This window comes from Aulonocara sp. 'chitande type north' Nkhata Bay, linkage group LG2 (assembly GCF_057382095.1).
Source record: "Aulonocara sp. 'chitande type north' Nkhata Bay isolate Kocher_YH1m ecotype deep benthic linkage group LG2, A_spYH_male_GT1.1, whole genome shotgun sequence".
NCBI lineage: Eukaryota > Metazoa > Chordata > Actinopteri > Cichliformes > Cichlidae > Aulonocara > Aulonocara sp. 'chitande type north' Nkhata Bay.
This window is the reverse complement of record NC_141345.1, coordinates 3,407,267-3,430,039: the sequence shown is the minus strand read 5'-3', so window position 1 is coordinate 3,430,039 and position 22,773 is coordinate 3,407,267. Positions and strand designations below refer to the sequence as shown.

General features: G+C 38.2%; 2 protein-coding genes across 4 annotated transcripts; one reads left to right on the top strand and one right to left on the bottom strand.

Moving 5' to 3' along the window:
- Position 1: 1 nt before the first annotated feature.
- On the bottom strand, positions 2 to 11,987 carry tm9sf5 (transmembrane 9 superfamily protein member 5). 2 transcript variants are annotated; one of them, XM_086302357.1, is made up of 18 exons: positions 11,626 to 11,987; positions 10,408 to 10,475; positions 10,208 to 10,301; positions 9,982 to 10,112; positions 9,679 to 9,808; positions 6,315 to 6,442; positions 6,046 to 6,160; positions 5,850 to 5,929; positions 5,639 to 5,744; positions 5,073 to 5,120; positions 4,591 to 4,723; positions 4,229 to 4,348; positions 4,064 to 4,121; positions 3,753 to 3,912; positions 3,520 to 3,671; positions 3,323 to 3,434; positions 3,048 to 3,219; positions 2 to 1,021 (listed from the first exon to the last, which is right to left on the bottom strand). In XM_086302357.1, exons 1-18 carry the CDS (start codon positions 11,764 to 11,766, stop codon positions 954 to 956), a joined length of 2,016 nt encoding a protein of 671 aa, XP_086158483.1. In that variant the 5' UTR covers positions 11,767 to 11,987; the 3' UTR covers positions 2 to 953. The 2 variants fall into 2 exon arrangements, with proteins under 2 accessions (XP_086158483.1, XP_086158490.1); XM_086302364.1 differs by lacking the exon at positions 5,073 to 5,120 and having other exon boundaries at positions 11,626 to 11,984.
- Positions 11,988 to 16,936: 4,949 nt separating this feature from the next.
- rbmx (RNA binding motif protein X-linked) lies at positions 16,937 to 22,650 on the top strand. Of its 2 annotated transcripts, none has more exons than XM_086302342.1 (10): positions 16,937 to 17,015; positions 17,339 to 17,464; positions 18,002 to 18,108; positions 18,194 to 18,359; positions 18,504 to 18,644; positions 18,849 to 18,966; positions 19,169 to 19,294; positions 19,376 to 19,467; positions 20,216 to 21,817; positions 22,524 to 22,650. In XM_086302342.1, exons 1-9 carry the CDS (start codon positions 16,943 to 16,945, stop codon positions 20,530 to 20,532), a joined length of 1,266 nt encoding a protein of 421 aa, XP_086158468.1. In that variant the 5' UTR covers positions 16,937 to 16,942; the 3' UTR covers positions 20,533 to 21,817; positions 22,524 to 22,650. The 2 variants fall into 2 exon arrangements, with proteins under 2 accessions (XP_086158468.1, XP_086158473.1); XM_086302347.1 differs by having other exon boundaries at positions 16,943 to 17,229.
- The last annotated feature ends 123 nt before the right edge of the window (positions 22,651 to 22,773 follow it).

Below are 22,773 nucleotides of genomic sequence, written 5' to 3'. Positions count from 1 at the left end.
CTTGGTTTGGAATTCACTGCGTTTATTTGTAAAATGTTATCACCTTGGGTGATGGTGCCACACTGCTTGAAGCAAAAAGCAGCAGTGTTTTTATGTAGTTAACAGTTCAGCAAACCACCCTATTAAAATCTAAAGAGGTACATCTCGAAAGTGCATAATGCACCTGACCAGTAAAGTCATGGACTACTTTATGATTAACTAGGTGACCATGTCTACTGTTGAGAAACAAATCGGGAGCCTAATATGCAACACACTGCAGCACATAGCTCTATGATACAGATGTGCGTCGTAACCAAGAGTACCCTCTGATTTATACAAACTCAAACTCCAAGAAGATGAACATGTATCATAGCACTGTGAGTGTTTTATATAATTTCTAAACTACAATACAGGCTGATATTTTTACTTTTAAAACAAACCAGAGAAAAGAAAGAAAAGAAAAATATAACTCCCAAAGAAGGTTCCATAATGGTGACAATCTTTAACTTGCATTCTCTCCCTCACTCTCTATACAGTATATGTACACACATTTTTTTAATCATTAAAGTACAGGTAAAGAAAAAAAAAAAAAGAATTTTAGCCGTAAGGGAATAGAACAGATAAATACATAACATTTTACCTTCCTTAGAAAATTAAAGTAAAAACATTCCCACACACACATTGCTCACTATGACAGCTAGATCATTGGAACCCAGGCTGATTTTCAAGGCGCCATTCAAATTATTACAACTCAACAGTAAATGCGAAATTATATATATTTTTAAAAAGAAAATAGCAACAGAGGTTTAAAGCACAAAAAGAGGACGGGCTCTGCTCATCAGGGGGGTTTTCTATGATAAGTGATGGTTTTTCAGTTCAGGTCGAATCAGACCTCAGGCCTTTGTCACAAAACCAGCATTGGGGAGGCCAGTGCTGTCGCATCTAGGAGTTAGTCCTTTCACAGAGTTCTTCAGTCAGTCCACTTTGACCACGCTGTAGATCTTATTTACAAACCAGAAGCAGGCGAAGAAGCCAATTGTACCTGAGAATAAAAGACAGGTTAGAATGAACAAAGTGTTATACAGAGACCATCTGTAGACAATGGTGCAATTGTAATAGTAACTTAAATATAATAAATAATAAATAGTTACCCGCCTCTATAACTACAATTCTTGCATCATTCATCATGAATAAAATACAAAGTCAGTGAAAGACAACAATATGTGTAAAAATCCCACATCAACTGGGTATAAAAGTCCTATCTGACTACTCAATGAGGGCCACGCAGTCCAATCCCGAATTAAGCAGAGATCAAAGTTGGGATGAGGTGAAAGCCAGACAAGAAAATAAAAAGTTTTTAAAAAGGGATATAGTAGGGATTAGCATTATTTGGATCAAAACTGGAAGTAAGGAGGGAAACTGTTTTTCCCCTTGAATCCTTGGATTACTTCTTGGTGATAATCTTGACATCTTATCCCCTTGGGACTTACAGCTCTGCCTTAAAACATTATCAAACAGTGTTGCACTGACAAGCAAAGCTGCAGTCTTACTTTTATCTGACCGACTGACAGTATAACACCAGAAAACTATGTCATCATTCAACACATGGCGAGCCGGATATCTTTAGGCAGCCAACAGACTAGGCGTGTATTTCCTGGTTATCTAGTATTTAATATGTTCCTCTTTCTACACACACTCTTACTTTGATTTCAGTTAAAGCGCAAGAAAATTTGATGACATCAAAGACTTACTACTATATCAACATACGTCAATCTTTATGTGAAGTCTTAAAAATGTTCTATTTATCTTAGCAGTGTGATCATGGGTTCGGTACATAAATTGTGTAAACCCTAAATAGAACTAGACAAGCCCAGAGTAGAGAAAACTATATTAACAAAGAAGGTCAGTGAGTGTGGACAAATGTATCACAATCCATGACAATGCATGAATGTGGTCTTGATCTGCATAACAAAAGAACAAAAATAAAAGAAACCCCCTGAGAAAAGTGGGCTCCATCTTGTCAAACTGGAAAACCATAGAGACAAAAACTGACCCAAATAAATCTGCAAAACTAGATCTGACCAAGAGGGACTCCTCCCAGTCTCTGATTTTCATTACACTTCAGAGAGACTAAAAATAAAATTATTCTGATTGGGCCGTTGCAAATAACTGTTATTTAACAGGATTTAACACTGTGCTTCTCTACAGCCAGTAACAATAAAAGGAAAGAAGCCGACACTCAATATATGACAAGTAAACAAAGGTTGCACAGTAGTAGTACAGCTGCCTGGAATAAATATTATATGAACAGGATGTTGAATCCTCCTTTTACAGGTGACTGATGGAAATTGTAATCTCTGACCCAGAGAACAAACATTGAACTTCGCATGTATAAATGACACACCTCTTTCCACCAAAGACGTGCGATTATCTCTCAGAGCTTTTTCATTCGTCAGAAATAAAGATCAGATAAGCTTTTTTTTTTAGAAAAAGGATGTTCAGTGCAATTAACATATGTGCAGCAGTATCTAAACTCTCTCTGTAATTAAGTCCTGACTACAAGCTGCAGTGTGATAAGACTTTGTATTGAGGTTACTGAGACTTAAATTAGTCCAAGATTTATTGTCGATGCACCCATAGAATTATAAAATCCCATGTCGTCTAGCTGAGTTATCCTCTTCACAAATTCATGTGTCCACACTGTCCACCCGGGAAAATGACAACAATATCCTATCAGCCTTTTACAGCCAGTAGTAGTTTTTCCTGACAATTTGGATATGACAAAAGGCTGTATTTCTGCAAGTTAAGCTAAAGCATTTTAACAGGGTGCAAGTGCTTAAAGTAATTAACCCACTGACATAGAGGAATCTAATGAACCAAGTAAAGACATTGTGTTCGTTTTTCAAGTCTCAGTTAAACATTGTAAACACAACTGTTTTCCCCTTCAGTGGCCATAGTATTTGGAGCATTATGCGAGCCCTTTATTTTAAAATCATCTATATGCCAAGGTAACTAGATACTAACAGTAGCTCCTAAAAGAGCTCATTTTCAAAAAGTAAAGACCACACCTGTGAAGAGGAAGAAGATCAGGACCATAATCATCGTGTATCCAAAGTAGAGTATAGTACTGGCCATTCCAATGATTTGCAGCTTTGAGAAGAAGTAGTGTACAGCATAGATAAACAGATAGACTGCTGTAAAGCCGCTGGTCAGGAAGGATCGCCACCACCAGTGGTAGTCCTTAACACATAGGACAAAGAATGACTTGTTAGAATTCAGTAATAATGTAATAATGACACGTCAACTAAAGTCAGAACCTGGGGGACACACAAAATTCAGGTACCTCAGCACAAAGGTGGAAGTAGCAGAGCAGAATTGTTGCCTCAGAGCAGGTGATGAGCAGAATGATGAAAACCAGGAACAGGAATCCAAACATGTAGTACATCTGATGAGACCTGAAACAAACACAACATATTAATGAATATATGGAAAATTGTGGCACAAAAGCAAAATCCGGAGAGAGAATTCCTGTTTTTGTACCAAATGCTGTTGAGAATGAAGAAAAGCTGAATGAAGATGCAGCCAAAGGGGAGGATGCCACCCATCACTATACCAGGGATGGGTTTGGTGAAGAAGGACTGCTCAGGTATTTGACGGGGGATTTGGTTTGTTCGCACTGGTTGCTCAATTGCCTGCACAGAAGCAAATTGACACATTTAGTTACCAATCAGTTTTAACTGATTGCATAAGAATAATTAAGCAGGTTAACTCACTGGTTTCTTGAATCCAAAGTAGGCACCAACAAAGGTGAGGGGTACAGAGATTCCAAACCACAGGGCCAAAATGGCAACCAGAGTACCAAAGGGGATTGCAGCTGAGGAGCCCTCCCCCCATAGGATCAGATTCATCAAGAAGAAGTCTGCAAATACAATTCTAGGGAGGGGAAGTGGACAAAGATACACATGAGAGGAATAATAGCAGTTCACAAGGTAAATAAAAGGAGATTAACCGCAACACTCAAGGACAGAGCTGAAGTGCGACTGAGACTAATGAGTAGCAGATAAACAAATAAGAGTAAACATACCCTGGGCACAAGAGTGCAGTTAGCAATACGTTTGTCTTCCACTTTTCACCTCCGAAAGCTGAAAAGAAAAGAAAAAAGAATGAGAATTTCATGGTAAGAATCACAAAGTTTTGTTATCCTGTATATATGGACTCTAATGATTGAAAGTCATCACTGGACTCTTACTTTTGTAAAGACGTGCTGACACATAACCAGCAGGTGTACCCAGGAGAACCCAGAGTACCACTGCACAAGTCATGAGAGCCCCTCTGTTGGCCGGTGACAGGAAACCCAGACAGGCGAGGACTACAGTAAACAAACATTCATCAGTGCAGTCATCCATACATAGAATCACAATTGTAATTGAAATGCAAAAGTATCAGAAAACTTCACTTCTATCAGCTGCCCCATTACTTTAGACTCTACAATCCAACTTTGGCTTGACAGAGTCTTTGTTATGATTATTATTGCTGGATGCTTAAAGGTAAATATATGTTGATGGGGTCTTTGTTAAGGATATTTAGGGTGAAATGTGAAATAGTCCTTACAGAGAGTAATGAAAGTCATGATGAAGATCTGCGTTCCCTGTCCAAGGAAAACAGACAGCAACATCCCTTTCCTAGGGGGACGGAAAACATCCCCATGCACCTGCTTCCAACCAGATTCCTCCTGTGCATCCTCCTGGGAAGGTCAATATGCAAAAATATACAATTAATTAGGTATTTGATACTTCATTTAAATGAACTTAAATGATAAAAAGCTTAAGATTTACCAACTACTAAATACTGAAAAAAAAAGTGAAAGCGGTAAAGATTAAGAAGGTTTTTACCAAAAGCTTTAAAATGAGGTGTAGAAGGAAAAAAAGCGCAGTAAATTCTAAATTATTTGCCTATTTCTTTAAACCTGCATTTTATAGAAGTTTTAACGTACAGTTCCCACACCACATTTTATATTTTGGTCGAATGTTTCTGCAATGACACACACCCAGCACCCTAAATGTTTTGTTTAAAACAGATCTCGACAAGCTTACATATAGAGTAGATTTTTCCTTGGTCGATGGAACCTTTATCAAGTCTCCCTGTGAAATGTAACAAAATATTTATAATTCTGGATTTATCTTATTAGACTGAGTGGTAGCTTACATTTCAGAATTAATTATTAGCCATATAACTTTGATGAAGATGATTTGTAGGCACCGTGTTACTACTAGCCATAAGATTTCAGAGTCTAATGCTCGTCACTTAAATGTTTTAGATAAAATGTAAATATTTCATTATGAACTAGAACCACAACCATTAAGTAACCTTATAAATGCTAATAAAATTGTGGAGTAGAATATACACAACAGCGCACAGACACCAAGATAGAAACAAAGCTGCTCCTTAGAGCAGGCTGTTGCCTTAGAAAGACAAAGTTTTCATTGATATTGCTAAAGTTTCATTCTCACTTAATATAGTTTACTTTTTACTTTAAAACAAGAACTGATTATAGTTAAATTACCTAATAAAATAACATCTGGTCTCTTTGAGGTTAATACTAACAACTGCAGCTCACATATATGCTGCACCAATAAGACAGAGACTTTAGTGTCTTTACCTGGTCCACCTGGTTGTATCTGGCAATGTCCTTGTGCAGAGTTCTCAGCATGATCATGGCAACCATTCCAGACAGGAACAGCACAATGACCAAGGAGTTCATGATACTGGAAAAACAACAAGATATACCCCACGTTAGCAAACAGGCATCACGAGCAGGAGAGTCTGAGAGAAATATTTTTGGGTAAACAATGTAAAACACATCTTCAGACCTAAACCACTGGATGTTGGTGTGAGGCATGGAGACCAGGATGTAGTCCCACCTAGATGCCCATTTGATAGTATTGTCTTCCTGTTGGGGGGAAATTAAATCACAATTTTAGTTTTCTTTTTTTCCCCCACTCATAGTTGCAAAGAAATCTGTATATATTAGTTACATGTAATCAGTATTAAAGTTAGGAGGCCTACCTCAAATGTCACAGCGTAGGTGTAAATAATTGACACATCACCAGTAAACTCTGCAGGGACCTCCATTGGGTTGCCTCCATCACAATTTAGGTTTTTCTCATCTGTATGTTTGATACTGTTGTGTACAAAACAAAACAGCATCATGTCAGATTAATACTGAATGTCATTCATGACATAGTGTGGTTGGTTTTGTTGTCATTCAGCTGCAACGTCAATGTAGACTAGCTCAAAATTCGGTGCTATCACATCTACTACAAACGCAGCTTTACCTCTTTGGCTCCAGAGTTGCAGCAACCAGTCGAGCTCCTGTCCATCCCTCTTGTTTGCCGCTGTGGTACTTGATCTTGATGTCCACATGATTGAAGACGTAAAATGTGTTCTTCTTGTTGAACTCAGACTGAAATAAATAGGATTATAAATATGATTATGATCATAACTGCAAATGTATCAAATTAATTATTTTTTATTAATATTAAATATAAATGTAATTTTCTTAAATTAACAATTACAAAGACGAACGCACGGAGTGACAGGGTTCATACGCCTTTTTCAGGGTCAAATTCAAGCACTTTTTATAAACCTTCAAGGTCCCTTTTCAAGCTTTTCCAGCACATCACATAGTTCAATTCAACATAAGACTTTAAGAATGCACAAGCATCTACTTAAAATCTATTGAATTTATCATCTGTGATATTATTATGTACAATCCCAATGTATTTTGTATCTCCCTTAAATAAACAGGCAGCCTTAAAGTATGAAATATTCGTATGCAAATACACATATAAATGTGTGTACTGTCTCAGTGGCTGATTGTGCCCCACAGGCCTCAGTGTGAGCTTGAAGACATTTATAATGTTTAAGTAGTTTAATGTGTAGGTGCTGACGATAAACACATTTTGAATGAAAGCCGGGGAACTTTGGTAGCACAGAAACAAGTGGCTATTCTTTGTGACCATATGGATCGGTCCCTCATTTTACCATTATTTCAAATACTCAAAAAAGCTGGTGTCCAGGGTATAATTGGCCGTTTTTGACTACTTTTGATTTGGCCTCTATATTTCACCTTTAAAAACTGTTTATCTTGCCAATCTGTTATTTTCTCATTTTGACAAAACTGCATCAGCACAATTTATATAAATTCAGACAAAATTTAAAATACAAGTAGAAAGTGATATTTTTGACTGTAAAAACCACACACATGTTTAACGAATGATTTTCATAACTTGAAATGCAAATAGAAATTGTACATTTTTAAAAATACGCACAAGTTTTGCAAACAACAAAGTTATATGGTACTATTTACCTAAAAATGCAGCCAAGGCTCAGACGTTTTTTATATAACCATTTAAAACTATTTACAGAACAATCAGTTGTTCTGCATCAAATAAGAAGGCACAAAAATTATTTATGCAGCTCCAAAAAAAGTTTGTGTCACTATAACACAGATGAGAACAGCACAGGGATAAACCTGCAGGTCTGACAGCAGGTGTGTCACTCAGCGTTTACACTGCAATCTGCCTTTGGTGGCTTTTTTGCAGCAACTGTGAAATTCACTAGTAGAACTGACACACAAAACAATGACTACACTACACACTAACTACACAAGACAACACACTAACTTGAGACTCCAAACACTGTAAACGTCACAAATTTCTCATGTATCAAAACTCTCTCGCTCTCTCTCTTTCGCTCACTCCTAAAACTTCCCCCTCTTCCCAAACAACCAGATGCCACATGTTGCCATATAATTTTTTTGATTGGTCGACATGGTACATTTTTCCACCAATAGGAGTGTTTTTTCTTTTCTCACTCACAAGCAAAGCGTGTTTGCTTGCGCTCTCCTTAGAAAACACAGTTTTTACCGTTTCTTCCCAGAGTAAACGCCACTGTTTTATTAAAAACAAAAAACATCGGTTTTACGTGGCCTATCAACACAATTTAAAAACTGGTATATAGTTTGAAGTCCGCATGTTTGACCCAAGTTGAAATGGAGACTCTGGGTCCGTCAACCCCAGAGGGTTAATCAGAAAGCCTTAAGTTGGCTAGTTATGTATCAGGCTAATGTTTAAAGCTTTCATTCGAGTAAATTAACTAATATCACTGCTAAGTAATGTTAGCTAAGTTCACAGCATTTTATATAATAGTGCTGCCATACTGCATCACACTCAGTATATTTAAATCATTTCTCCAGCGAGTTTGATAGGACTCACCTATCATGCGACTGGAGAGCGCAAACTCCGCTCTTGTCGTTTTCCATCAAACACATTAAAACAGCAACCTACAGTATGTTAGCGCACTCATCCCCGACTGGCCGAGGGAGGGGCGGGGTTACACGTTGAAACAGACAGAGGCGCAAGGCAGCCCAGGCGGGGAAATTTTGCTTTTACATTTTGCGACTCATTTCATTTCTCTATCTGATAAGAAAACTATTCAATCAGATAGTTGTTTGTGGTGCTTAAAAGTACAGTTACACTTTCAAGTACTTTTAAGCACCACATCTGAAATTCAAGCACTTTTCAAACCTTGAAAAGACAACATTAGAATTCAAGTATTTCAAGCACCCATACGAACCCTGGAGTGATCCGCGGTAACTTGCTAACGGAGATTTGCCGCATTAATGTCATTTTAACAAGATTAACCCTGACAGCACTAATTTACACACATACACACTCCAATGGACGCAACTTAGGGTTCAGTATCTTGCCTAAGGATACTTTGACATGTAAACTGGTGCCAAATAACAATACCTAACCTAATACTCATAGGATGTCATTCTTTCTCTCTGTTACAAGTCCTGCTAATCAAACAGAGCTGGTTAGTCTTCTTTTGTGGAAGGTGAATAAAGGTCAAGACAACTTCTCTGATAAGTGCTGAGTGAAACAAGTCTTTTCTTACTTAAATATTCAGTCAACCAGAACAGCATCTGAGTCCCTTTTGTCTTTTGTCAGCGGCTTTTTTTTTGTTTCCTGATTAAAACAACACAATAACTAAATAAAAACTAATGCACAAGGACAAAAACTATGTTGAAATGTATTGACACAAAAACAAAATAGTAGTAGTACAACTACTCAACTGCTACAACTGCTCAATGTTTCTCATGAAAATGCAACAAAATGGCAACACTTGGGAGAAGAGTAGATATATGGACACATGTTGCATTCAATGTCAAGGAAAACAAGACATTTTGTAAACCATGTGGTGCAATTCACCAGTAAAAACACAAACTTTTAAACTTTATTATTTAGCCAAATGAATAAATTTTAGATTTAGTCTATTATAATCTTATGATATTTAACCAACTAAAACTAGACTCAAACTAAAAGAATGACAAAAACAAAATAAATTTTTAGTCAAAAGTCTGTGACTAAAACTAAATCAACACTTGCTGTCAAAATGAGCACCTTACCGCCCATTCGTGTTGCCAGTAAGTCTGAGTGAAGCTCAAATCAATGAAGTGGCTGATTGACAGAAGGTAAGATAGACTGGGTGTTGTGTGAGTTACATTATAAATGTTCTGTCACACCTTTGCTTACATTCCTTTACTGATAATAACCATAATTTACATTCCTTCTTGTTTTTGTCCAGTGATATGTTCTGTATCCACATCACAATTATTTAAAGCCAGAAACTCACATTGATCACACATGCATCCTTAGCCCTGCCATCTCCTGCAACAAGGCAGCCAATGGGGAAACCTGGATTGCAGTACTTCTGACCATCTTCCACATCATAGCACCAAGTAACTGGCATGTTGTCAATGATCCTGTAAAAGAAAAAAGAAGAAAGAAAGAAAAAAGAAGAAAAAAATGGGGTTAACTTCAACCTTGATGCATACAGTTTATTAACATTTTCATCCATTGTACAAGCAAGTACTGCAAAACACAAAGCATACACAAAAAAGAAAGCGTGGTACTACAGTGTGGTACTACTACTAACCAGTGGTGCTGATAGTTCAGCTGCATTCCCATTTTAATAAAGTCCAGTTTAGCTATATCATCCTTATTTCCTTGCTTGTAGGTTTTTGTGGAGCACACCAGCTTGCATTTAAAACCTTTATTAAATTTAAACTGGGGAGAAAAAAAAGAAGATCAGGGTCATGTTACATCAACAGGATATAGTAAACAAACAAGAGTTAATTCACACTGTTCCTGATAACACCCACCTTGTATGGTGAAGACTCAATTCGTTCACCAAACAGTACCTGTCCAAGGTTCTCAGAAGGCCTTAATTCTTTGACATCTTTGCAAAAGTCAAACCTTTAACGAAGTTTCAGATTGTCACACACATAGAAAGGATCACAATGAGACAAAAAAGGCCAGTCAAATGCAATTAAGAGAAAAAAAAACATTAAATGCTACTTACACGTCATACTCATAAGGCAGAACTGATTCCACTGAGTCTAGGCGATTGACAAACAGCTGAATATCTGTCTGTTAAAAAAAAAGAAAGAAACACTTGTGGATTGGTAATTCTATAGCACCTTTCTACTGAATTTGAGCACTCAAAGCGCTTTCTATAACAAGTCTCATTTATCCAATCATACACATGCACCATACGCACTTAATCTATGCCTATGCCACACACACCAACTGATGCATCAAGGAGAACTCAGAGTCCAGTTTCTAGACCAAGGATACTCTGATATGCAGAGTAGAGGAGCTGGGGAATCCATAGCCACCCTTCTTTAATTCCTTTTCTTTATTTAAATTTAACAAAGCTGCCTTACAAGCCAATTTGTGAGCAAAAAACAACCAAAGTCCTTGTTATGAGTGCTGAATAGTTAGGCAGTTAATACATGCATGGTTTTTAATAAATATGTACCAATTTGTGGTACATGACAAAGCATTTGTGGGAGAAAAAAAACTGTCTTAATGTAATGTGTTGTACCAATACTGGGTGTCAGAACAGGTTAAAAGCCACTTATTATTGATTGTAAAAGAATCTGGACTCTACTGGAGGACGTCAATCTTCTATAAAGTTTTTCCATTCAGTAATACCCGAAGCCTTGTAATCCCTATGGATATTGGCACTGTTATTCTAACAAAACTACAAGTTGAAGGCGTTCAAACCACATGTATGTACATGTATGTATTGATTTACACTCACCCTTCCTTAACACACTAGTTGCCCGAAATTGCGCTTGTAAAATGCCTGTAAATGCACAACAGAGCCACCAGCCCCCTCTGACTAAGAGGGTCAAACGTTCAGGTACTTCCTGTAATTCAGGTGTATAACGGCTTTTATTTCATCGCAACTGGACATCGTCAGGTTATCATTCAGTAATTGAACCAGCCCGATTGTGCTAAGTCTCATGCTAGACTGGTAAAAACAGTAATTCCAGTCAGAAAGAATTTTATTTAGTTGGCACTAGCAGTCAGCGCAAATAAAAAAAACAATTAACAATGCGCCAGAATATTTGCCTACGCTCCTGTTCCAGGCAATAGCCGAGGCCTAGGAGAGGGCTGTCCAACTAGCATGAGTAGGTAAGATTAGGAGACTGATATAGAAAACGCTAAATACCAATTCATCATCACATTTACTACGTTACATAACAATTTGAGTCGTAGGAATCAACCATACCTGGCAGTCTTCACCAGCTTTGGATTCTTCATCACAAAAACTCACTGGGGCTAAACCCGGAAGATAGAACGCCGAGAATGAACGGATATATAGGGCTAACAAACAAACAAGCGCAAAACTAAAATGTATCCGCATCCTCATTTTATTGCGGACACGGTTCTTCGAAGATTTTGTTTGCTACTTGGGGTTTCTTCTTCGAAAGAAACGTAACGGCTGCTAGCAACGACGAGCTATATGCTAGGTCCCTGGCTTGCAGAAACAGCAACTGAGCTGAACGGTCTGGAACAACCAGCACGGCGCTGACGTCCACCTCTGTCAAGCTATGCGGAAGTCACAAGACGTATACCGGATGTTAAAATATTTTACCCTCAAAATAAATGTATATAATAATTAAGCTGTTACCTCTAAAGATTTAAAGAATTAATAACTGGTGTATATATGCCAGGGGTATGTTTTAGGTTACTTTATTTTGAATAAAAACAAATTAAAAGTACAATTCCATACGTTAATGCGCTTTTTATGCTTTTAATTTAACAGGAGAAAATCGGAAGTCAATGACACCGTGGAATTAAGACTGACGTTGCTTATTGATAACTCATAGCAGTCCTTGTTTTCAATCAAGCATTCGTAAAAGTTGGAAAATGACATACTATAATCCATAATGTAAGCTATAAGAGAACCAACAGCAAGAGAAAATGCGTTTGAAACAATACCGAGAAAGCAAAGGTTCATTTTAAATGTAAAGTATAAATAACTGCAAGCTAAACCCGGAACGGGCAAATGCATTCTACAGGGTGGGCCATTTATATGGATACATACATATACACCGTAATAAAATGGGAATGGTTGGTGATATTAAAGTCCTGTTTGTGGCACATTAGTATATGTGAGGGGGCAAACTCCTCAAGATGGGTGGTGGCCATTTAGAAGTTGGCCATTTTGGATACAACTTTTGTTTTTTCAGTAGGAAGAGGGCCATGTGACACATCAAACTTATTGGTAATGTCACAAGAAAAACAATGGTGTTTAGTTTCAATGTAACTTTATTCTTTCATGAGTTATTTACAAATTTATCTTTGTTCACAGCCATTGACATGTCGAAGAGGTTAACACGTGAGGAGCGGATCGAAATTGTGTTGATATCTGGTGAACGCAGTAACCGGGTCATTTCAATGCAAGACACCCTACAAGACCACCCATCTCCCATGCTACAGTTAGCAAACTGCGTGCTAAGTTTCGTGAAACTGGTTCAGTGTTGGATTTGCCAAAATGTGGACGCAAGAAAACTGTCACTAATGAAGAAACATCAGTGGCTGTCCTAGCTTCATTCAGCAAGAGCCCACAGCGTAGCACTCGCCGCATGTCACTGGAGAGTGGCATTAGTCGAACATCCCTTCGGCGGATATTAGCTACTCACAAATGGCACCCTTACAAACTCCAGCTACTGCAGCATCTCAACGAGGATGACCCAGATCGGCGCACAGAATTTGCAGAATGGACAAAACAAATTGGAACAGGGCCCTCAGTTCACGCAGAAGATTTTGTTCAGTGATGAGGCAAACTTTTATGTGAATGGTGAAGTTAACAAACAAAACCACCGCTATTGGTCTGACACTAACCCACATTGGATGGATCCCTCCAAGACTGTTGGAACAACAAAAGTGAGCGGTTTGGTGTGGTATATGGGGTACAACGATAGTGGGTCCATTCTTCATCAATGGAAACCTCAAGGCCACTAGATATCTGAAATTGCTACATGATGATGTGTTTCCCTCTTTATGCACTGAAGCTGGCACGTTCCCTGAGTTTTTCCAGCAAGATGGTGCACCACCACATTATGGGTGCCAGGTCCGAGCTTTCCTAGATGAACAGTTTCCTGGAAAGTGGATTGGTCTCCCGATCTGACCCCCTTAGACTTTTATCTTTGGGGTCATCTGAAGGCAATTGTCTATGGTGTGAAGATACGAGATGTGCAGCACCTGACACTACGGATACTGGATGCCTGTGCTGGCATTTCTCCTGCGGTGTTGCTATCAGTGTGTGAAGAGTGGGAGAAGAGGGTTGCATTGACAATGCAACACAATGGGCAGCACATTGAACACATTTTATAAGTGGTCAGAAACTTGTAAATAACTCATGAAAGAATAAAGTTACGTTGAAACCAAGCACACCATTGTTTTTCTTGTGACATTACCAATAAGTTTGATGTGTCACATGGCCCTCTTCCTATTGAAAAAACAAAAGTTGTATCCAAGATGGCCGACTTCTAAATGGCCACCACCCATCTTGAGGAGTTTGCCCCCTCACATATACTAATGTGCCACAAACAGGACTTTAATATCACCAACCATTCCCATTTTATTACAGTGTATCCATATAAATGGCCCACCCTGTACTGCATTGGTTTTATGAAAGCTTCGCTATTCAGTTCATAGCTGAACTGAAGAAACATTATGAGAGGTGAAACATTTTAACAAACTTAAAACATTCCTCCTTTTTTAAGCTCTTAATGCTGTTCAAGTCCCCTATTAAAAAGGGCACTGTAACTGCAACTTTATTGAACATAAACATTCTTTATAGTTAGAAAACAATATGGAAGCATTTGCTTTTTAAACACATAAAATTTTAATGTTTCTACCAAGCAAGCATCTATAAAAACATGAACATTTATTGTTACTCATGGTTTTTCTTGCCAATCGGTTGCAGCAGATGGCTGCACCTCCCTGAGCTGGCTCTGCTGGTTCCACTGGCTCTGTTGGTTCTGCTGGTTCTGCTTTCCTGCTGAAAGGGAATTCGTCCTTGTGATTGTTGAAATATGCTTGCTCATAGTATGTTATTGGATTGTTGGGGTTTTCTCAAAAAATGTAGGATCTTAAGGAACCTTAAGTATAAAGCACCTTGAGGTGACTGTTCTTCCCAATTGGCACATTCTAAACAGGGATAAGTTAATATGGGACTGACTGAATTATCTGCAGTTTTGTAATTCAATTTGATTTAAATAACTTGTATGAGACAACATCTTTTAATTCAACATCCTTTTTTTAACAATGTAATTTTACATACAAAAGATAGTATATTCAAGAAAAACCTAGTGCATTATAAAATGGGAATAGTCGCCAATTACAATACAACTACAATTATTTTGTCTACACAGCCATCATCCAGTCTGTCCCGTGTGTCTGGTTCCACTCAGCCACGAAGCAGGACACTCCCAGACAAACTCTTTCAACTGCTGCCTTCAGGCAGGCGCTACAGTGTTGTTTGCCAAAACCAGCTACCACAGAAACAGTTTATTCCCCAGGCTGTCACTCTGATGAACACTGTGAAATGACCCACTGTTATATCATTCAGGTCATATAAACATATGCAGTTTTGCACTCATTGTTTGTATAATTTCTTAAGACCTATCTATTATATACCACTGTTTTGGTGTGCTCATACATGTTGTGTATCACTGTCACATGTGTTTTTGCCCCTCCTGATAGTCCTTACACATTGTTATTGAAAATTTGTACACTTCTCCATTCCTCAGGCATCCCATGATTAAAAAAATCCACTGCTCTCTCTCTTAGACATCTCTATACCTACACAGATATATCAATTCAACCAGCTGGCTTTCTAATGATTAAGAAAATTACTAATACCCTTAAATGTAGCTTATCATTATATTATAAAATTTGCTTGCCAACTATTAACTCATGTGTTCATAATGATATTTTAATTTTTTTTTAAAATTTAAATAGTGCCAAATCACAACAGTCACCACAAGGTGAAACAGAAAGAAACTCCAGGCAGAACCAGGCTCTGGCAGAACCAGGCCCAGGGAGGGGCAGCCACATGCTGTGACCAGTTGTGGAAGAGAGTGGAAGAGAGTCATATTTTAAAAATAAACTAATGATTCAGTGCATAGTTTAAAAATAACTAATGGTTAAAAGCCTTCAGTTAATCCAAAATGCTGTAGCAAGAGTACTGACAGGAAGTAGAAAGAGAGAGCATGTTTCTCCAGTATTGGCTTCCCTTCATTGGCTTCCTGTTAAATCCAGAATTTAATTCCAAATCCTGCTCCTCACAAACAAGGTATTAAATAACCAGGCCCCATCTTATCTTAATGACCTTGTAGTACCATATCACCCTATTAGAGCACTTCACTCTCGCACTGCAGGCTTACTTGTTGTTCCTAGAGTATTTAAAAGTAGAATGGGAGGCAGAGCCTTCAGTTTTCAGGCTCCTCTTCTGTGGAACTAGCTTCCAGTTTGGATTCGGGAGACAGACACTATCTCTACTTTTAAGATTAGGCTTAAAACTTTCCTTTTTGCTAAAGCACATAGGGCTGGACCAGGTGACCCTGAATCCTCCCTTAGTTGTGCTGCAATAGAGGGACAATATGGTGCTATGAGGTCTTTAAGATAAGATGGGGCCTGATGAGTCAAGACCTTGTATGTAAGGAGAAGGATTTCAAATTGGATTCTGGATTTAACAGAGCCAGTGAAGAGAAGCTCATATAGGATAAATATGGTTTCTGTTTCTAGTGCCTATTAGCACTGTTGCTACAGCATTCTTGATCAACTGAAGGCTCTTTAGGGAGGTTTTAGACTTGATAATAACAAATTACAATTGTCCAGCCTAGAAGTGATAAATGTCCATTTTTTCAGCAACACTCTGAGATGGGATGTTTCTAATTGTATGGCCTATAGTGTAATCATCAGTTTTATCTAAATTTAGAAGCAGTAAACTAGTGGTCATCCCAGCTTTTATGTCTTTATGACATTCCAGCAGTTTAACTAATTGTTGCTGTTCATCAGGCTTCAAGGATAAATAAAGTGAAGATTAAACTGCATTACAGTGAAAGTGTATGCAATGCATTCTAATAAGGAAAGCAAGGAAATGTAATTAGAATTGGTCCATATGTAACCTTAGTGTGCAAAGAAGATTCCACATTTACATTTAAAAATCGGGATCTATTAGATAGATATGATTACAATCACTTCAGTGCAGTTCCTTTAATACCTACAGCACTGACTAATCTCTGTAGTAAAATATTATATTCAAGAGTTACAAATATTGCACTGAGTTCTAGCAGGATAAGCAAAGAGACTAGTCTAGTGTCAGAGGCCATAAGAAGATCATTTGTAACCTAATACGGTTTATGTACTATGACGAATTCTGACTGAACTGCTCAAATTATGCAATATATATTTTTAAGTGCGAGTAGTTTTGAACATGTAGAATGACATGGCATTGTAGAATATGGAGTAATGCTTCTGGACTCTAGGCGGCAGCATCACAATTGGGGTCAACTGGTCTACGGGAAACGGAAATGAAGAAGAAGGGTGAGAAGGCGGAGAGAGGAACCATTTTTATCGTCGCTGTAGCTTTGATAAAGTCGCGGGGTAATGCAGTTAGTTGTGTGTATGCATGCTAAAATTTAAGCTGTAATTTTTTTTATATTTGCTTTTAAAGTAGCTTGTTGGTAGACGTGAAGCAGAGTCTTTTGTTAGTAGCGAAATACTTATTAGCTAACGGGCTAAAGAAGCAGCTGAAATCGGTAGCATTTTTATCGCCATTTTGCGCATTCAGTAGCTCCCTACTTTTGGCAGCAGAAAGGTAATTCCAAAGTAATGTGTGGCTGTTTATTTCAGGATACAGCGTTCCTTTCTGTTTCAGGGTTGATGCTCATTTTTAAGTTAAATGTATGGTCTTTCTTTCCTTTTAGGTAGCAGACTTCGGAGCATGGCGGAGGCCGACCGACCAGGGAAGCTCTTCATCGGCGGACTGAATACGGAGACCACCGAAAAGGCCTTGGAGCAGTACTTCAGCAAATATGGCAGGATTGTGGAAGGTGGGAATGGAACCCCTTTTGGCCATATCATGTTCAGTGCATATCCTGGATAAAGTACTTCTAAAATTGCTCAGTGTTTGCTGTTTGGCGCCTTTATTCTGGCAAATGGGTGGTAGCGAAATAATGGAACAAATTTTTATTCATCTGTGTGTATATTTAAATTTACTGTTACAGCGTAGGGAAATCTGAATAACCCCTTTTTAATACACTAACTTTGCAGTTTTACCATCTTCTACGTTATCCACATAGTTTGTGACATTTTTTCCACTTCATTTAAAAGAAAGCCTGTTCTTCCAAACTCTAATGTATAATACTGTATTTACTGTAAATGGCCGTATAGTCTTGCTGAGGGAAATAAAAAAACCTATGAACCATGAAAGGGACACAAAGAAACCGAAATTAGTCACTTTCGATTATGGGGTGTCATAGAAGTGTGCCTTTATCTAATTTAAACTGTTAAAATGAGTCACTTTTGTATTTAACTTGGCTAATTGAAAAACACAAGCTCACTTCTGATCATCAATTCCTTTATTTCAGTTCTTTTGATGAAGGATCGTGAAACAAACAAATCAAGAGGCTTTGCATTTGTAACTTTTGAAAGTCCTGCTGATGCAAAGGATGCAGCACGCGAAATGAATGGAAAGGTAAGTGATGACTCGAATTGGCTGTAATAAAAATAAAAAAGAATCAGCTAAAAAATATGATTTATACTTGTAACTCTTCTACCAGTCTCTTGATGGCAAGCCTATCAAGGTTGAGCAAGCTACAAAACCTCAGTTTGAGAGTGCTGGCAGGCGCGGACCTCCACCCATGCACTCTCGCAGTCGCGGGCCACCCAGAGGTCCACGTGGTTCAAGGGGAGGTCCTGGTGGAATGAGAGGCCCCCCATCAAGAGGTAATTTATTTAGTTATTTTTTTGGGTCTGCTCAGTTTGTAAATTGAAAGAATCTGTGTAATGATATAATAATCTCTGGATGGATTTTTGTTGCAGCTTTTGAATGTAGTATATTAATATGTGCATTTCTTGTTTGTTTAAAAGACTACTATGATTCAGGAAGTGTAGAACCCTTCTTTAAAGGGATGTCATCCAGAGGCCCCCCTCCAATGAAACGAGGGCCCCCTATTCGAAATGGAGGTCCCCCACCCAAGAGGTCTGCCCCATCTGGTCCCATGAGCAGACGTAAGTGCTTGTACTCTGCAATATTTAAATGCAGGAAGTGATGTGGAAGAAATTACCAAAAAAAAAAGTTAATTGCACAGATTTTAGTCTCTAGATTTAATTTAGTATCTAGTTTCTGTTTCTCTTGCAAATAACTAGATGGGATACTTCTGTCTCATGTTAATTTGGTAATTAATCTTCTCAGTTTCTCATTATGTGTTCCAGCTCCCATGTCAAGGGACAGAGATCCCTATGGTCCACCTCCACCTCGCAGAGACTCGATGATGTCCAGAAGGGATGATTATCCATCACCCAGAGATGACCATTACAACTCAAAAGACAGGTTGGTATTTTCGTAATACACACTAGTGTGACCATACATGGCAAACCTCAAGATTGATATACTGTAACATGCTGATAGTTGCTGTTACTTAGAGCTATTGTGGTCATCTTTTATATTTGAATTTTCTGTTTAAAAAGTCCACGTATTTAACACAAATGTATGCTCAGGAAACAGTATTGAGGTGTATTGTAATCTTTCACAGCTACTCCAGTCGGGATTACTCCAGAGATTCTAGGGACTATGGGCCACCTTCCAGAGATTATTCCTATAGAGAATATTCTAATTCCACTTCCCGCGATGACTACGGCTCAATGTCAAGAGGATACGGGTATGAGCCTGGATTGATACAAAAAGTAAAAACCTGAGGTCAGATCTTCCTTGGTTGTTAAGTGACAATTGCTTTTTGCAGTGACCGTGATGGTTATGGAGGAGGCAGGGAGCCAAGAAGCTATATGGACCGTCCTAGTGGTGGCTCCTACCGGGACTCATATGATGGTTACGGTAAGACATAACTCCATGAGTGAAATGACAATGTGTAATCGCTGTGGCACAAAGAAGAAGTGCGCAAATATTCAACCAAACCTGCCTTGTCCTATCACAAGATACTGCAGTTTTTTTTTTTTGCATCCTCAGAGGAAACCACATGGTAATTTATTTTTTTCTTTCCCTGACCTACAATCCAAGTTGTATATTTTCATACTACTAGCAATATTTTACCATTGGCATCTCCACTGAAAAACAAAAGTGTCTACATACCAAAGTCTGCATTACCCCTGCATTCATCAGGAGAATATGAGTTTGGCAATATCATGTGTATGTGATGCACCTCAAAGTTTTTGCAACCATAAGGAACCTCAAAAATCCTTGGAAACATCCGTTGCCCGTTATGTGTTGTCCAGCAAAGTACTCCCTCAAGGAGTAATCTTCAAAAACCATCAAGACAACTGAAAACCTCACCCTAACCTACACTTGGATCTCTAAATGGAAAAATGGCTACTCAAATCAAAGGCATGCTGAAATGGGTACCACTACCTATTTGTTCTGTGCTTGGATATATTACTGCGCATATCAACAAAATATCCATGTTAAGTATTAAAAGGGTGGAACATTTTAAATATGCCATCCATTAAATTTTATTTATTTTTTGTCACAGAATGAATTCTATTGGCAAAAAAAAATAGCACTTGACCGTGCAAAGAAAAATGTATAAATTGAACTTTGCCAATTACCTGAACCATTGACCCTGCAGGTAACTCTCGCAGCGCCCCACCTTCAAGGGGCCCCCCACCATCCTATGGTGGGAGCAGTGGAAGCAGTCGTTATGATGACTATGGCAGCAGTTCCCGGGATGGCTATGGCAGTCGTGACAGTTACCCCAACAGTCGGAGTGACCCATATCCACCTAGCCGTGGTGAGCGAATGGGCAGACAGGATAGGGGCCCAGCTCCCCCTGCCGAGAGAGGCTACCCTCCTCGTGACTCGTACAACAGCTCAAGTCGTGGAGGGCCACGTGGTGGCCGTGGTGGCAGTCGAGTCGATAGAGGAATGGCTCGCAGCAGATACTGAACTGGACTTGGAAATGTCATTAAACCAAACGTTAGTCTCCATGCACACTTAAAACGTGTTTTGGAGGAAGGACAAACTAGCCATGTCTAAATTTGTGGAATCTGAAGCTTAGTTTTGAACTGTGTCTTGACTTTCCCAATTTTCTTTTTTCTTTTATGTGTAAAAGTTTTTTTCTCTTGCTTATGTCAGTACAGTTACCAAGTGAGTGTTAGTTTTTTGTACTTTCAGTGCTGTTGAAATCTGCAATGCCCTATAAGTATGGCTTTCCTAATCTAATAAAGGTTTTAGTTGTACCATAACTTTTTCTCGATTTTTCAACAACAGACCGTAACAAATGTTACGTAACAACATGATCTCCTTAAAAAGGTCCTCTGTAAAACTTAGGTGAGTCTGCTAAATATTGGAGTGAGATGCGTTCATTCTTGCCACAAATGTACTTCCAACTGGACGCTACTGTTTTCACGGTTAGGCAAATGTTACTGTCAAAATGTTCCAATGTAGTTCCTTGGAAATGGATTCATCACCCTAGAGCCATTTGATGGCATGCAACGACCAAATGCAACTCGACTGATAGTCAACAGCTGGTAAGCAAAGCAAAACTCTTTGTTTCTCATCTGTAAATGAGTTTCTCATTGTCCTGTATTGCACTCTCCAGTCAAAGGGCGATATTCAAGGAAACTTGGCTTCAAGGGACAAAAGGAAAAAAGGAAGTCGACTGAAATGAACCTTTTCGTTGTAGTCCATTTTCGTCACTCAAAATTGTCAAAAGTGCAGCAACATGCCAAGAAGTTTCTTCCCTTTTCACCCGTGAATGCTTTTAACACCCATTTTACCAACTGAGCCCCAAGGCTCCTTTTTGCCCAACCAGTCATCCGACATCAGTAAAATGATTGGCAACCGTGCATTTTTACATCATGGGGTAATATTTAGTATTTTTTTTTCCTCTATAAACACCTCAAAGCAATCTTTAATTTAAAGACTTGGTATCAAAATCATTTCCTTGAGCATGCCAATTCAAACAATGGAGACCGTTGGAAGAGCACCATCATCCTAACTGCCAAACCGGAAAACAATGAAACGAATGTACAGTTGGACCAAGGACAACAATATCATTTTCAATTACCTCATAATACATAATTAAGAAAAAAGCCCCATACTAATATGATAATCTCATTGCAGGATGAACATTGCTTCAAGGCAATTGCCCTTTCAACATATCTGAATGTCTTCAAGTCCTGGACTAGTTGAGCTACAGTGCATCCGCATAACCATGTCTAACAGACTAGTAAGTCTTTATCTACCTGTACACAATTAAGATGGGGTGGACAACTTTTACTGCTGAGACATTTTACAGCAATTTTGCCCCAAATGATGAACACAATGTGTTTTAAAATCCATGTGAGCCTGTCAGCATCACTAATGATGTAAAGTAAAATCTTCAGTAATTGACTACAGTGGGCATTATGATTATTTTAATACCTTTTTGTATTTTCTGCATGTTAGGTATGTTTGTTTTCTTTTACTTGCATTATTTTCTGTAACTTATTAATGTAAAATGGGAATTTAGAGAATCCTAGAAAGTAGAGTTATGCAGGGCACTTTGATACCAACCTGTGTTTTTGAAAATGGTTTGATATGCCAAAAGAATTTAGTTTGTTTTTAAGATGCTAGGAGGAAAATAATTTGAGATATCAAATATACTTAGTTCTGTACAAAACATTTGAACCTTTTTTTATGCGGTGCTATGAGGAAGTTCCTGTTTGGCCCACTAAATGCAACAAACAAAACTAAGTTGGTTGAGTCCTGTTGTGACTCTGTACTATTTTCTTTTTAGATTACTTCCTGAAAGTCCTGTTATGGCTGCTGTGTATATTATTGTGTGTGTATAATTTGTAAAAAATAATCTGAAATTATGCAAAAAACTCCCAAGTTTGTTGGACAAATGATATTGTTGTTAAATTTAACTTTTTATTTCTTTTGCTGTCTTTCAGATGCTGGCACAGCTTTCTGTTCAGAGGTCGGGCTGAATCTTCGTATTGAGCAACGCATTGAAAGTGGGAGAAATGTACAGCCATCAAATGAACTTTGTACTGTTTTCAATAAAAGCTTTGAAGAGGTTTTCCGTTTGCTGTTTTGTTGTCCTGAAATTTAAGATTTTGGCCATGACATGATTAAACTTTTTTTTTTTTTTTTTTTTTTTTTTTTTTTTTTAGCCAAGACACTCATTATCTGCAAATATCA

Excerpts from the sequence above, each read along its gene's own strand:
- rbmx (XM_086302342.1), top strand. The coding sequence starts at position 16,943 with ATGAAGAAGAAGGGTGAGAAGGCGGAGAGAGGAACCATTTTTATCGTC. Across the intron at positions 17,016-17,338 it reads AGCTTTGATAAAGTCGCGGG|GTAGCAGACTTCGGAGCATG; the intron begins GTAATGCAGTTA and ends CTTTCCTTTTAG. Across the intron at positions 18,967-19,168 it reads CATTACAACTCAAAAGACAG|CTACTCCAGTCGGGATTACT; the intron begins GTTGGTATTTTC and ends AATCTTTCACAG.
- tm9sf5 (XM_086302357.1), bottom strand. The coding sequence starts at position 11,766 with ATGAGGATGCGGATACATTTTAGTTTTGCGCTTGTTTGTTTGTTAGCC. Across the intron at positions 6,161-6,314 it reads GCAACTCTGGAGCCAAAGAG|TATCAAACATACAGATGAGA; the intron begins GTAAAGCTGCGT and ends TGTACACAACAG. Across the intron at positions 3,435-3,519 it reads TTCATTCTCAACAGCATTTG|GTCTCATCAGATGTACTACA; the intron begins GTACAAAAACAG and ends TGTTTGTTTCAG.